The 16,745-nt window shown below is 45.9% G+C and overlaps 1 protein-coding gene across 1 annotated transcript in view; it reads right to left on the bottom strand.

Annotated features, from left to right (window-relative positions):
* The window catches only part of SPAG1 (sperm associated antigen 1), a 697,262-nt gene that overhangs the window by 637,828 nt on the left and 42,689 nt on the right, over positions 1 to 16,745 (bottom strand). The window contains exons 4-5 of the mRNA XM_069220554.1: positions 8,093 to 8,221; positions 7,485 to 7,552 (exon numbers count right to left, since the gene is read on the bottom strand). Of these exons, the coding sequence (XP_069076655.1) occupies positions 7,485 to 7,552; positions 8,093 to 8,221 (197 nt within the window). The remainder of the gene's footprint in view (positions 1 to 7,484; positions 7,553 to 8,092; positions 8,222 to 16,745) is intronic.

Raw genomic sequence — 16,745 nt, 5'->3', positions numbered from 1 at the left:
CAAAGGTTACAGGGAAGTAAAAAAAAAAAAGTACATTACCTCAAAGCTGTGACCAATAACTTGATTCAAACTAACACAAATTCTGCGAAACGCACAGAAATTGATTCCACATGATACTATACAGACTGCATCAAGAGCCACTAAGAAAGATAATGGAACGTAAATGTTGTATCTTTAAATAAAAGCGAAAAAATAAACCACTCCAACGTCTTCCTGGTAAAACTACAATTCGCAAACATTCAACACGTTTAATAGTATCTGATTTAATTTACAGCAAAAACAAAGCCTGAGTTTGTAAATATTGATCCATGCTTGTACATAGGGTACTTTATCTAGTACAATTTTATATCTCCTTTTTTTCATAAGCATATTCAGCTATGTGTGTGTAACTCTTATATGTGGTCACGTATCTACATATTAAGATATTTTCTTACCACTGCAGAGAAGGAAAAAAACGAATTTCCCGAAACCTCACAAAAACACCACTATATGACTCATCGTATTTCTGTTCCAAAATGTCCCGAATCTCCACTCTGACTTCTTTACCACTATGAACAAAAAACAACTACTTCTATACTGTTCCCTCTGCCATCCATCCTCTACACTATCCATCCAACTAACAGACCTGTCTACCACCACCATCATTCCTAATAACAATTTATATTTCCCTCTACTAATTCGCCACTAATCCACCTTTGGTACCCCCTGAAAAGCGCTTCAACAACTCATCAGTGGGTAGTAAACGCTATATAAGAAATGGTTTCTTACCTGTAACTCCAGTTCTCTCGTAGGGGTATTTCCATGATAGTCATAAGCACAGAATAGTTCCGCGCGCCTGCGGGGACCCCGGAGCACTGTTGTGTAGTATATTCTTAAGTGCAATCATCAGCTCCTTGACAAAAAAGGTCTGTGAAAAACACTTAAGAATAACAATGTGCAGCCTATGTGAACAGCTACACAGGCCAAATTGTTAGAAGAAAAAAACAGTTGTAGTGTAAATTTCACGTTTAAACCTCTATTTATTCTATAAATACATAAATAAATACATTCTCATATTTTATTTACACCTCTCATGAGAATAAAACAATGTAGGGCAGTGTAGCCCATAGGCTGCCATTATACAGAATGAAAATAGAACTGTGCCTTTAAGAAAGTAAAGTCTTCCTGTTTCCCATCATGCACAGCAAAAGGCAGTTGCCTCAGTTCTTTTTTGGAGGCTATTAACCTGACATGAAGAAAAAACAAAACATTTGTTGGAGTACCAACCTCCATAATATTCATGTTCTATGTCAACTCCACCGGGGAGGAGGGAGGGTTGCTTATGACTATCATGGAAATACCCCTACGAGAGAACTGGAGTTACAGGTAAGAAACCATTTCTTCTCTCGTAGGGGATTTCCATGTATAGTCATAAGCACTGAATAGAGTAGCAAGCCCATCCCCATAACCGCGGTGGAGTAGACATAAGAATACTGAGAAAAACATGAATCATGCAAACAAATTCTTGAGCAAAGCCTGCCCAACCTGAGCATCTGCCCTAGCGTCTGTATCAAGGCAGTAATGCTTAGTAAAGGTATGGACCGACCTCCAAGTGGCAGCCTTGCATATTTCTGCCAAAGGGACATTTCTCATCAAGGCTACAGTAGCTGCTTTCCCTCTGGTAGAGTGGGCTTTTGGCCTACCACCAAGGGATTTGTTTGCTAACTGATAACATAACATTATACATGAAACAATCCACCTGGATAAAGATTGTTTAGATGTACCCAAACCTGTTCTGATTGGGCCATAGTTAATAAAAAGCTGTTGTGATTTTCGTAAGCTTTTTGTCCTGTCCAAGTAAAATTTCAAGACTCTCTTTACATCCAGAGAATGCAGAGTTCTCTCAGCAGGAGTAGCTGGATTCTGAAAGAAAGTCGGTAATGAAATTGTTTGGTTCACATGGAAGTCGGAGACTACCTTAGGTAAAAATTTTGGATGAGTTCTCATTACCACTTTTGCAGAATGAAAAACCGTGTAGGGTTCCTGAGCGCAAAGGGCCTGGATTTCGCTGACCCTACGCGCTGAAGTGATTGCCACCAGAAAAGCAGCTTTCCATGTGAGATGTTGCAGCGATGCCTTATGTATTGGCTCGAATGGCGGCAGCATCAGACGTGATAAGACAACGTTCAGTTCCCATGGAGGAGAAGGCTTTCTAATGGGGGGAAAAACCTTCTTTAAACCTTCTAGGAAATCCTTAATAATCGGAATCCGAAAAAAGGAAGTTTGTGAAGGACTCTTTCTGTATGCTGTGACAGCCGCCAAGTGAACTTTTATTGACGACAGTTGTAAGCCCGATTTTGCCAAACTTAACAAGTATGGCAGGATAGATTGTTCTCCACAGGAAACCGGGTCAATGTTGTTGTGTAAACACCAAATGCAGAATCTCTTCCACTTGCTTGCATAGGCTGATCGTGTGGAAGGGCGCTTTGCTTCCTTCAGAATTTCCATACAATCCTGAGGTAGGTTCAAGTGTCCATATTGCACTAGCTCAGGAGCCATGCTGCCAAACTCAACGATGAGGGGTTGGGATGAGATATCTGCCCTCTGAACTTCGTGAGAAGGTCCGGACGATATGGTAGCCTGATGTGTGGTTTGAGTGACCGGTGAAGAAGGTCTGGGAACCACCACTGGCGTGGCCACTCCGGAGCAATTAGGATCATTTTGGTCTGAACATTGGACAGCTTCTGGAGGACCGCCGGAATCAGGGGAAGCGGTGGAAAGGCGTAAAGAAATGCTCCTGACCAGCTTATCCACAGGGCATTCCCCAGTGTCCCTGGATGGTAATATCTGGAGGCGAAGTTTTGGCATTTTTTGTTTTCTGGGGTTGCGAATAGGTCTGTAGAGGGGGTACCCCAGAGTGCGAAAATGGAATGAACGACGTCGTCGTGTAGTACCCATTCGTGGTTCTCGTCCATTACCCGACTGAGGGCATCCGCTTGAACATTCTGGATGCCGGGCAGGTGAGTTGCCACTAGTGACAGGTTCCTGGCTAGAAGCCAATGCCAGATTGTCTGAGCCTCTCTGGATAAAATTCTGGACCTGGTGCCTCCTTGTTTGTTCACGTAGTACATAGTGGCCACGTTGTCTGTCTGGAGAAGGAGAGTTTCCGTTCTCAGAGAGGGAAGGAAGGCTTTGAGCGCAAGGTGGACTGCGCGAAGTTCCAGCAGGTTGATGTGATAGAGACTCTCTCTCTGTGACCACTCGCCTTGGACTCGAAGATGTTCCATGTGCGCCCCCCATCCGATCAGTGACGCATCTGTTACGATGGTTTGAGATGGGGGCCGTTGTTGGAACGGAATCCCCACCAAGAGATTGCTGGGTAAACACCACCACTTGAGGGATTGTAGGGTGTGAGGAGAAAGAAGGACTTTGTTCTCCCAATCGTCCCTCAGTTGACACCACTGATCCTCCAGGTTTTCCTGCAATGGTCTCATATGGAGGCGAGCATTGGGAACCAGATGGATACAAGACGCCATCGAGCCCAGTAGAGAAGCTATTATTCTTGCAGTGGCTTGAGGTCTTTCCTGCAGTTGTTTGCACTTCTGGAGAATCGATAACCGTCGTTCCTCCGAAGGAAACACCTTTCCTAGCCTGGTATCTACAATGGCCCCTAAGTAATGCAACCTCTGAACAGGTGTTGCTGTAGATTTCAGGAGATTGACTTGAAGACCAAGTTTTTGCAGCAGTTGTAGAGTCCATTCGAAATGTTGCTGTGTCTCGAGACAACTGGAGGCCTTTATGAGCCAATCGTCTAGATAGGGGTAGACGAATATTCGCTGTTTCCTCAAATGGGCGGCTACTACCGCCATGCATTTGGAAAAAGTTCTTGGCGCTGATTTTAGGCCGAAAGGTAGAACTGCAAATTGGTAATGGCGTTTTCCGACAGTGAACCTTAGGAATTTTCGATGTTTCTTGGTTACTGGGATGTGAAAGTAAGCGTCGCAAAGATCTATCGCACATAGCCAGTCGCCCTGACGTAGATGTGGATAAATTTGGTGTAAGGCTAACATCCTGAATTTTTCTTTGCGAATCCATTTGTTTGCTGTCCTCAGATCTAAGATGGGACGAAACTCTTGTTTGCCTTTTTTCGGTACAAGGAAATATCTCGAATAAATCCCCTTCCCTTGCTGGCTGATGGGAACGGGTTCTATGGCTCTTTTTTGCAATAGGATATTGACCTCTAACTGTAGAGCTTCGAGATGGCGGTTGGCTGTTTTGGGTGGAACAGATGGTGGAGGACTGGTGAATCTGAGAGCGTAACCATGTCTCACAATATTCAATACCCAGGCGTCTGTTGTGATGCGTAGCCACTCGTCCAGATGATTTGAGATACTTCCCCCTACCGGAGTGGATAACGGAGGAGGGGGAAGCAAAGATTCAGGGCTTAGACGTGGGAGCCTGTCGAGTTGCCTGAGTTTGAGGTGTTGAACGACCCCTTGTCGACCTTCGCTGAGTAGAGAAACCCCTTTGATACTGCTGTTGTTGCTGCTGCTGGGGGCGCGAAGACATCCAGTGTGGCGACTGATACCGGTGGGTGAAAAGTCGTCGTTGATATGGCCGGAAAACCTTTCTTTGTTCTTTCGGTCTTTCCATCCCTACCGCTTTCAAGGTATCTAGTTCAGCTTTCATTCTAGCCATCTCGTCATCGGCATGAGAACCGAACAAGGTGGAGCCCGAGAAAGGCAGGTTTTGTATTCTCTGCTGCGCTTCAGGTTTGAGAGATGTAAGTCTCAACCATGCATGCCTTCTGAGCGCTATCCCGTGTGCATAATTGTGTGCGGATAGCACCGAAGAGTCAGCTGCAGCACTTATAATTTGGTTAGACACCATGGCTCCCTCACCCACGACCTCCAGGAAATCTTCCCTTTTATCCTTAGGAAGATGTTCCGCAAACTGTATTAAAGAGTCCCAGAGGGCACGATCGTACCGCCCTAATAACGCAGTAGCGCTGGCTGCCTTCATCGTGACGGCTGCAGTAGAGCATACTTTTCGTCCTGCAGCATCTATCTTTCTGCTCTCTTTATCTGGAGGTGAAGAAGAAGATGGTGAGGTTGAATGCAGTTTCTTTGCCGCTACTATGACCACCGAATCAGGAACTGGGTCCGACCTCAAGAATAGAGGATCTTGTTCTGGTGGACGATATTTTTTAATAAGTCTGGAAGGAGCAGACTTTGTTGCGGCCGGTGCAAGGAAAATATCCATTGCTGGTTCAAGGAGACCTGGAACCAGTGGAAGCAAAGGTCTGGAAGATGTCCTGTGATGCAAGGTCTCGAAGATCACTGACGTCGATGGGGCAGGTACCGCCAGCGGGATGTTCAGCTTGGTTGCCCCTCGTACTAAGACCTCCTGGAACGTATTCACATCATCTATGGGGGACACTCTCGGGGACGGTGAGTCCGATAGGGTTGGAGAGTAGTCCCGTGTAGACGAAGAAGAACGCCTGTGATGTGAATGCTGAGATCTCTGTGGGTCATGACGGTGCCGAGAGGAAGAAGAGCGTCTAGAGGAATGTCCCGAACGTCTTACAGACCGCGTTGGAGTCCTCAAAACAGACTCTGCAGGCGGAGCCGGAAGAGGCGCCGTAGGTGTTACCGGCGTCTGTGGCAATGGTGATTGTCGAGGAGAGAGTTGTGGAGACGCTGGAAGGAGGATGATTGAAGCCGAGGATTCTGAGGTTGTATAAACCCTCCTAGGTCTTTTTGATTGTCTCGACGTCGACACACTCCTCGACGTCGAAGTACGGTGACGGCGAGTGTCCTTCGCCGTCGATTCTTCTCGCCGTTGAGAATCTCTCGACGACGACCCTCGACGTCGCCGTGATGACGGTGAACGTCTACGACGTCGAGCACCCCTCGACGTTGATCGATCTCGCCGTTTCGACGGCGAACCGGATTCAGATCTCCTCGACGTGGAACGTCCTCGCCGTGTCGACGGTGACCCAGATCTCGACGGCGAAAGTCCACGCCGTCTCGACGGCGAAATCGTCGTCGACGGCGAGCGATGTCTCTTTCTCGCCGGCGAACCACTCCTCGACGGCGAGCATGTTGGCGCCGTTCCTTGCCTCGACGTCGATGCCCTCGACGTCGTCGGAGACCTGTGCCGTTTTTGAGCCGGTCTGGTCGGAGTTATAGAGGAACCAGTGTGAGCCCTGGTAGAAGACTGACCTTCTCCTCGCTCTGTGGTAGAATGACCACTTTTCCTCCTGTCCTCTTTCGCCTGGAGTCGGATCTTCTCCCTGTCACGAAGGGTCCTTCTGGAGAAGGTTTTGCAGATGTCACACGACTCCGGTTTGTGGCTGGATGGAAGGCAAATTATGCAGACCCGATGTGGATCTGTTTTGGCCTTTTTTCTGCCACAAGAAGGACATTTGTCAAACAGTGAAGGCATTTCTGAAGTAGAAAAACCTCAAAATTCTGTCAGAATCTAACAGAAAAAAACAGAAAATTATCACTCAATGTTAAAAACGTCGAGTGAAAATGAAATTCAAAAGATTTTAAATGAATTTCTGTCACAAAAGGATTTTGTGAGGTAGAGCTCAATGCTTCAGGGTCCTGTCAGAAAGGAGCCGGAAAAAAGAACTGAGGCAACTGCCTTTTGCTGTGCATGATGGGAAACAGGAAGACTTTACTTTCTTAAAGGCACAGTTCTATTTTCATTCTGTATAATGGCAGCCTATGGGCTACACTGCCCTACATTGTTTTATTCTCATGAGAGGTGTAAATAAAATATGAGAATGTATTTATTTATGTATTTATAGAATAAATAGAGGTTTAAACGTGAAATTTACACTACAACTGTTTTTTTCTTCTAACAATTTGGCCTGTGTAGCTGTTCACATAGGCTGCACATTGTTATTCTTAAGTGTTTTTCACAGACCTTTTTTGTCAAGGAGCTGATGATTGCACTTAAGAATATACTACACAACAGTGCTCCGGGGTCCCCGCAGGCGCGCGGAACTATTCTGTGCTTATGACTATACATGGAAATCCCCTACGAGAGAAATAAACGCTATATAAATATAATTACAAAGAAAAGACCAATACATAAAGAGGCTTCTCCTTGATTTCACATTTCTATCCCAAAAAAGCAGCGAAAGTAGTGAGACAATTCTTAAGTTATCCATCTTTGGTGTTTTATATGGCACTGCTTTTAAGGCACTTCCTGTCATTTTGAAACACTTGAAAAAAAAAACGAAAAAGGGGATGGAGTTAGGATAAAATATGAGAAAGTGAGGAGCTGAAGGGAAAAAAAAAAATGGGGAAGAGCTTCAATCAAGACAAGTATTGTAAGAGAAGCGGAAGGGAATTCACATGCCCCAGATCTTTACTGACTTGGAATAAACCCATTCAATAAAAGGGCTTGAGAGCCTCTGCCCTCCCGATTCAACTGGAGGGAAATCATTTCTGCTGAACATTCACCCTGCAATGACACGGATGCAGACTTACTTTTCCCACTCCCTGTAATCTCGAGGAGTTTTCTTCTTTTTTCCCGATGCATTTCCTGGGGTTTTATTCTGTAACCGAAACATACAGGTTACAGTCAATAAAAAAATAGAACACCACTCTTCCTCATAATTGGGTAAATTGTAACTGCTTAATATTGCTTTCGTGCATCAGCACTTTCCTTGGTTTTTGCAAAGGCAACTTAGGTAATATTGCACTACACGTATATGGAAAGTAACAGATCTCCAAAATCAGTTTTATTAATCTTACAAATACTTACAAAGGAAGCGCTCTGTATTTCTCCAATGTGTGTAATTATTTAGATTCTACACAACAAATATTTTCTTTTGACGCTTATTAGCGGTGGAACTACATACTAAAGAACTGACATCACTGTGCAACACTGCCAGCAATCCACACAGGTATCTTTAAGGGACCATAAACAAGTTATTTAAAGCTGAAAATTAACACACTGTTTTTTTTTTATTTTGATCCGATTATTTAATGCAATAAACTCATACTTTTGATAGTCGTAGCACTTTTTTGTGTAAATCAACAGGAAAATTTCAGTTAAGAGATGTGCAAATAAACAACAAGTACTTTAAAATTACCTTGACAACTGAAGCACAGATTTTAGAACTACGAACTGGTGGCACATTTTCTAGACTTTCTTCAAGTGTATTTTCCATTTTCTGAAAATGTCCTGTTTTTTCCTTCGCCTTTATGTCAGTTAACCAGTTCTGCAAAAAAAGAAATCCCCCATTTGAGTGTATTAGATAACGCGCAAGAACAGCCATGAGCTAGAGCACTGTGATTCCACTCCAGTGCCCAGGGCTGGTTCATCCTTCCAAACTCCCACCACTGATGACTATCGGACTGGACAACATGCTCTTCTAAAACAGCAAATATAACCAAACCACACTGGAAAATGTGAATGTTACCACACGTATCGGAATTGAGAGTACTGCGATGAAAATGGCATCCCCAGATACACTTCGGCAACTCAGTACTGCAGAGGTTCAACACGAGAAGAATGCCAGGTAAATACAGGGGAGAGTTGGACTTTACTGATAAATATTGCACCTAAGTTTTGCGTGGCTCCTTAGAACGATTAATGACAATATAACATAGCAAGCCTGGTCTGCAGATTCCACTATGGTATCAGCTATTGCTACGGCATGGCACTGTCACTGATGCAGCTGCGAAGGCTTCTACTTTGTCCTCAGGAGTCTGTGGAAATGGAGATAAGACTGGGTAGAGTGTGTTCTATGTGGGTGTGGATGGGCGTGGTGCATCGGAGCCGGTGTTGCGCTCCAATTGTGTTTGCTTTGCGTAGGTTTGCAGGTTTCAGAGAGCTGTAAATCAGACGAACGTTTCACACATAACCTGGAGTGAAGGGAATAAACCTAAAGGTCGCTAACATTTCACACGTAACCTGGTGAGGTCTCCCCGAGAGCATGTTCATACTGGAAGGTCTATGAGCTGCATTTATACCCTGACGAGGCTTCCTTGACTCAGCGTTCTGCTATACATTTGCACAGAAAGAGAGAGAACTTACATGATTTTATTTTAGTTTAAGTCCGAGTTCAGCCTACTACAAGGACGATTATAAGTAATCAACATTTTATACCCGAGTCCCAATCATTATGTATCTCACCAGTACAAGTTGTAATATGCATAGGCTTTAACAAATAAAAAGGCAGACTTTTGGTAGAGGGTGGTTAGTCACGAAGTAATGATTCTGAATTGATAAACAGTTCTTTAATGGCTGCCTTCTTGGGTACAGAGAGTTTAATGTGCCTACTGTAACAAGCATTGGCAAAGCCAATAGGTCTTGTATATGCAAGATCTATTGGCTTTGCCAATGTTTTTTTTGGCTATGTTGCAAATGGCTGAAAGTAAAGATAAAACGTTTTAGGACACTGCCAGCGTTGACTGCGTTATCGTTTTTTTTGTTTTTTTTTACTTGCAGTTATGCTACACTGAAGCCAGAGCTGCTGTATAATCTATACTATAACATCTCTTTAGATCTGTAGTCTGGAGGCCGCAAGAGCACTCATGACCTTTGCATGCGGCCCCCTGTTCAAAACGGACAAGCATTTTTTTACAAGATAAATTGATGCGAAAGAAAGCAAGTAACTAGGGTGTCCTGCACAGTTAACTTTCGGGGCATTTTTAAAGATATTCTGCAACAAATGTGTAACATATGAAAAAGCCTCTTCAAAAATTCCAAAAATTGATTTTATTCACATGCAGAACTGTTTCATCTTATTAGCAGTAGTACATCAGACTAAATAAGTGCAAGTTTTTATTTTTTTAAGGAAGAGTTTTCAAACATGAATTCTGAAACCTTCATCCTTCCACCCTGACAATGCCAAGAGTGAACTAAGGGCCAGATGTAGGAACCGGTTTGCATGTCGCAAACTGTGAAAAACGCAGTTTGCGACATGCAAAATGGCCATCGCGATGCTGATTCACATTTTGCGAGTCGGTACCGACTCGCAAAATGTGAATCCAACTCTCAAATAGGAAGGGGTGTTCCCTTCCTATTTGCGACTCGCACCGCAATGCAGAATTGCTTTGTGACTGCGAAAGTGGTCGCAAAGCAATTTGCAGTTAACACCCACTTGAAGTGGGTGGTAACTCATTCGCAAACGGGAACCCCTTTGTGAATGTTGCAAAAAATAATTTTTCAGAGCTTTTACTTTTTTACTCTGAAAAAATGAAACCAAATGGTTTCATTATTTTTTTGTATTGCAACTCGTTTTCCTTTAAAGGAAAATGGACTGCAATAAAAAAAAAAAAAATTGCTTTATTAAAAAAGCAGTCACAGACATGGAGGTCTGCTGTCTTCAGCAGGCCACCATCCATGTGAATGCATGGACTCGCTATGGGGTCGCAAAATGCAACCCACCTCATTAATATTCATGAAGTGGGTCTTTGCGACCCCATAGCGAGTCGCAGAAGGTGTCTGAGACACCTTTCTGCATACAATTTTGCGAGTTGCAAATTGCGAGTCGGTCTGACTCGCAATTTGCAACTCGCAAAATGTTCTGGTGCTACATCTGGCCCCAAGAGGCAAGTCAGTTGTCTTGCACCCTTTGGCTGGCCTGGGTTGCTATTCTACTTGGACAATATTTCAGTCAAATCAAATGTTGGAGAAGTTTTCGTACAGCGAACATCCTGAGGGTATATATTTTTAGATGGTATTATAAGTAAAAATAAAGAACAAGCATTGGCAAAGCCTATATGTTTCGCCTATACAAAATCTATTGTCTTAGTCAATGGTTTTTGTATGTGTTGCAGATGACTGTAATAAAGCTGTGAAATAACAAAAAGAGTAGCTGACTTGGGGAACTGGGTGCAAGTCTTGGCGTTGGCCCAACTTCCTGTGATCCTGGCCAATTCATGTTATCTCTCCAGTGCCATAAAAAGTGACTGCGCAGTGTAACTGGTGCTCTTATTGTCGCGTAGGCTCTCATTATTTTAATGAGACTACTGGATTTTGAGCGGCAGAATCGCCTGCGGTGTGGGAGACTAAGTCTAACCCACTGCGGGTGACACCTGTCGCTTCAATCCAGGTTCTGCTCCGGCTAACTAGCAGTGCCTCATCCCCACCAGAGGGTAGTGATGATTGGGCAGCCAAGCGCATGACATGCTTGGCTTCTCAGGGAAGTCGCGGTCACTCAGGTCTCATACGGTTCTCTCACTTACAATGCAGGCTCATATATAAATGACAAACAGAAGCAGTATATGTTTCAATAATGAGTTTAATAAAACGACTGCATCTTAGATAGCAAGGCGTGAGCTGCAATAACCAGGACGACACAACATGACAGTATTAAAATTGTGACGAGAAGAGTGAAGCATAAAAACAACGCTATCATATTGTCACTATAATCGATGGACTAATCCCTACCTAGGCTAGGATAGAGCACAGCATGTCAAGCTCTAAGTCTGCCCTTCAGGTTCCCCTGGGAAGACATCAACCCCGAAACCTGAGCAAAGGCCTGTGGTCTGCGTTAGCATCTGTAGCGAAGCATTCGGCAATCGGCATACAGTCATGGTTCCCTGGCTGGAATCTCCCTCTAACGTGTGAGGGACAAGGAAGTGTTTTTATAATAACACAGCTGATATTCTGAGAAAGTGTCCCTACGTAAAGATGTGTATTTTCTAGGAATGTTGGAGACTAAACTTCTACCACGTTGACCGGCAATGTACCGTGCTGTAGCCCTGGAAAAAGCACAGAGTGATCATGAATGTCTTGTTTGAGAACAAAGTGCTGGCCTAGGCAAAAAAAGTTAGATAGACAGAAATAAAACAAGACCTTCGGTAACGCTTTTTCTGGTGGATACATTAACTACCTGTGGATTCCTCACCTAAAGAATTCTCCCCTCGCGCCAGCTTCAACGGAAATTTCTTCTAGCTCTGCACGTCAACGATGACGTCACAATTGCCCGACTCCACACGACGCTGTATGACGTCATCTAGGCAATAAGAAGCCCTCGTCAACGTGCAGACGTCAGTTATCACCATTTTTTACGTACCTTAGAGGCAAACAGGTGAACATTGACTTTGACGAGAACATAATTACATCAAAAGAAGTGAAACACACATTTATTACAATAAAATAATGAGTAACTAACAGCAATACTGGTCCATATGAAACCCAATATGGCAGTCAAATTCAATCATGGGTACTTGAATTATCAGAACCAGAGAAATAAATACATATATACATGCTATAACTATATAGATAAAGCAGGTATATATATATATATATATATATATACACACACACACACACACACACATGACAATGGCGCTCACCCACGGATTTCGTGGAACGACCAGTCAGACAACGGGGAGGCGGGTGGGACCGTGAGGAATCCACAGATAGTTAATGTGTCCACCAGAAAAAGCGTTACCAAAGGTAAGTAACTTATTCTTCTGATGGATATACCTACCTATGGATTCCTCACCTAAAGAATAGAGTCCCAAAGCAGTACTACCTCTGGAGATGGGTGCCTGAATGGTCAAATCAAGAAATCCTGCAGCACCGAGCGAGCAAAATGGTCATCCCTCCTAACCTCAGAATCCAAACAATAATGTTTGACAAAAGTATGGAGGGATGCCCAAGTTGCCGCCTTGCAGATGTCAACCACAGGAACACCTCTAGCTAGAGCCGAAGAAGCAGCCTGAGATCTGGTGGAATGAGCACGAAGCCCCACAGGTGGTTCTTTCTTAGCTAAGGGATAACAAAGCTTGATACAGAGAAGGACCCACCTGGATAGCGTTCTCTTGTGGACTGCTCTGCCTTTCCTCTTCCCCACGTATCCAACGAAGAGCTGATCATCTTGCCTGAACTCCCTCATCCTCTCGACAAAGAAGCTCAATGCTCTTCGTGGATCCAATCAGTGGAGCCTCTCTTCCTCCTTGGATGGATGAGGCGGAGGGTAAAAGGAAGAAAGAGTAATAGACTGCCCAAAGTGAAAGGGTGTAACAACCTTCGGGAGCAAAGCCGCCTTGGTCCTTAACACCACTTTGTCTCTAAAGAAGGAAAGGTATGGAGACTCTACACTAAGAGCCTGAAGCTCACTGACTCTTCTGGCCGATGTTATGGCCACCAGAAATACAGTCTTAAGAACCAGCAAACGCAAAGCACAAGAATGCATTGGTTCAAATGGCGATCCCATTAGGAATGTTAATACCAAGTTAAGGTCCCACTGTGGCATAACAAATGGTGTGGCCGAAAACTTATTAGTGAGCCCCTTAACGAACCTCAAAACAAGCGGAGATTTAAACAAGGAAGGTTGATCTGGGAGGCACAGAAAAGCCGACAGTGCTGATAAATAGCCCTTAACTGTGGCAACTGCACAACCCCTCTGTGCCAAGGAAAGAGCAAATAATAATATATCAGACAAGCGAGCCTTTAAGGGATCAATTCGGTTCTCTCCACACCAACGTACAAATTTAGCCCACCAACTTGCATAGATCGATTTGGTGGCGTGTCGTCTGGCTGATAAAATAACATCCACCATTCCTGGTGGGAGAGAAAAAGCACTCAGATTGCCCTGTTCAATCTCCAGGTATGAAGGTGCAGACTCTGGAGGTGGGGGTGTAGAATCTGCCCCTGCGACTGCGAGAGGAGGTCCACCCTGCAAGGGAGACGGAGCGGAGGGCACAGAGAGAGTTGGAGGAGGTCTGTGTACCACACCCTTCTTGGCCAATCTGGGGCTATCAAGATGACCTGGGCCCGGTCTTGGCGGATCTGCCTCAGAACTCGAGGAATCAGGGGTATGGGAGGAAACGCGTAAAGCAACTGACCCTTCCAGGACATCTGAAATGCGTCCCCCAAAGCTCCTTGCACCGGATACTGGAGGCTGCAAAATAACGGGCACTGCACGTTCTCCTGAGTAGCGAACAGATCTATCTGCGGATACCCCCACATCTGGAAGATGTAAAGAACCAGATCCGGATGAAGACGCCACTCGTGGTCGGCCGAGCTGCGTCGACTGAGAACATCCACACGTACATCCAGAACTCCGGCCAAATGATTTGCTACCAAGCAAATCTTGTGGTCCTGAAGCCAGGACCAGAGTCGAAGAGCTTCTCTGCAAACAAGGTACGACCCCACTCCTCCCTGTTTTCTTTATATACCACATCACGGTAGTGTTGTCCGTCAGGACCTGGACTGACTGACTGCGAATGGAATGGAGAAAGGCCTTGAGAGCCAGACGTACTGCCCGCAATTCCAACAGATTGATGTGAAACCTCTGTTCCACTGGAGACCAAAGGCCTTTGACCTCCAGGTCCCCCAGATGAGCTCGCCACCCTAGAGTGGAAGCATCCGTTACAACTGTGGCCACCGGCAGAGGCAGCGAGAACGGCCTTCCTTGCAACAGGTTGCCGATCGCAGCCCACCACTGAAGATCCACTGCAGTGTCTCTGGAGATCGTGATCGAATCCTCGAGATCCCCTTTGTGCTGAAACCACTGCCTGCGGACGCACCACTGAAGAGCCCTCATGTGCCAGCATGCATGAGTGACCAGCAGTATGCAAGAAGCAAACAGACCGAGCAGACGAAGGACCTTGAGGACTGGAACTACCGTTCCATTTCGAAACATCGGAATCAACGCCTGAATGTCCTGAACCCGCTGGGGCGGAGGAAAGGCCCGATTTAATGTTGTGTCCAGTACTGCCCCTATGAACAGAAGGTGTTGAGAGGGCTCTAGGTGAGACTTGGGCACATTGATTGAAAAACCCAGGTCGAACAACAACTGAGTTGTCCACTGCAGGTGACGCTGCACGAGCTCCGGAGTCTTGGCTTTGATCAACCAATCGTCCAGATAGGGAAACACCGCTATCCCTCTTCTTCTGAGCTCTGCAGCTACCAGCGCCATCATCTTTGTGAAGACTCGAGGTGCTGAAGTAAGACCAAACGGGAGGACCGCAAACTGATAATGCTGCGACCCCACCACAAACCTGAGATACTTCCTGTGCGATTTGAGGATCGGAATATGGAAGTAAGCATCCTGCAAAATCGACAGACACCATCCAATCTCCTTCATTCAACGCTAAAAGAACCTGTGAAAGGGTCAGCATTTTGAACTTTTCCTGCCTGAGGAACCAATTCAAAATCCTCAAGTCCAGAATTGGTCTCAACCGACCATCCTTTTTGGGGATCAGGAAGGATCTTGAATAACAGCCCTGACCCCTCTCCTGCTCGGGAACCAACTCTACTGCGCCTTTTGACAATAGGGATAACACCTCCTGTTGCAGTAACAGAAGATGGTCTTCCGAACAGAAGGATGGGCGGGGAGGGAAGGGAGGAGGGAACTCCCGAAAGGGAAGAGCGTACCCCTTCTTCACAATGTCGATGACCCAAGAGTCTGATGTTATAAACTCCCACATTGGAAGAAATTGGTCAAGTCTCCCCCCTACCGGAGACAAGTGAACAGGGAGTGGTGGAGGACTAAGGCTGCTTTCCCTGCTGCACCCCTCCCGAGGAAGAGGAAGAGGCAGAGTGCTGCTGGGTGGCTCCCCCTGCCCCTGAAAGATCTGTAAGGCAGGGAGCTTGCAGATTGTTTTGGTGGCTGGAACCTGCCACGAAAGGAGGAGCCACGTCCAAAACCCCTAAAGTTCCTATATGACCTAAAGGTAGAGGAAGTGGCTGCCTGAAGTCCTAACGACCTCGCTGTGGCTCTGCTCTCTTTGAAGCGTTCAAGAGCAGAATCTGCCTTTGTCCCAAAGAGTTTTTCCCCGTCAAAAGGCAGATCCAGAAGAGTTGCCTGTACATCGAAGAGAAGCCTGATGAGCGAAGAGAAGCCCGACGCCTCGACACTATGGATGTACCCATAGCCCTTGCCACAGAGTCTGAGGTGTCCAACCCAGACTGGATCACCTGGGTCGCAGCCGCCTGAGCTACCGTTAGCAAATGCAATACCTCTTGTGGCAAGTTTGGATGACCTTTTGCTTACTCCATAAGGGCATGAATATAACGTCCCAAAATGCAGGTTGCATTGGTCGACTTCAAGGCCATACTGCATGACGAAAAGGCCTTCTTTGCTGCGTGGTCCATTTTCTTTGACTCCCTGTCCGCATGGGTCCCTGGGAACGAACCAGGGGATGACCGGGAGGAGCACGATGCCTGAACAACCAAACTCTTCGGAGTTGGATGTTTGGAGAGGAAGTCCGGGTCACCTGGAGCCGCACGATAGCGCCTTGCTACCGCCCTGTTGACAGCTGTAGAAGTCACAGGTTTTCTCCAAATGTCCTTAATGGGGTCCAGGAGAGCCTCATTGAAGGGCAAGAGAGACTCCGCCACCACTGAAGCCGGATGCAGCACTTCCGTCAAAAGTTTCCTTTTCACCTCAGCAGCCGGAAGAGGAAGATCTAAAAAGTCTGAAGCCTTCCTTATTACTGCATGAAAAGATGCAGCCTCTTCGGTATACTCCCCAGGGGAAGCCAAATCCCATTCAGGGGAAGTGTCAAAACCACTCGCATTGTCCAGGCCCTGAAAATCACCTGAAGGCTCCAAGATTTCGCCTTCCTCCAGATGTTGTCTGCTATATTCCTCCTCTTCCAGAAGGCGCAAAGCTAGTCTTCTGGACCGGAGCCTGGATTTGAGTCCCGGCGTCGATAAGGCATCGGCCGACGCCGAAGATCTACGCTGACGCCGCTCTTCGGATCCATCCGACGCCGGACCCTCTGGCGGCACAGGCACCTTGACTGTGGCCTGGATCCGTGGAGAATCCACCGGCG

This window comes from Pleurodeles waltl, chromosome 2_2, assembly GCF_031143425.1.
Source record: "Pleurodeles waltl isolate 20211129_DDA chromosome 2_2, aPleWal1.hap1.20221129, whole genome shotgun sequence".
Lineage (NCBI taxonomy): Eukaryota > Metazoa > Chordata > Amphibia > Caudata > Salamandridae > Pleurodeles > Pleurodeles waltl.
The sequence above is the reverse complement of the archived record's forward strand: the minus strand, read 5'-3'. Positions and strand labels throughout refer to the sequence as shown.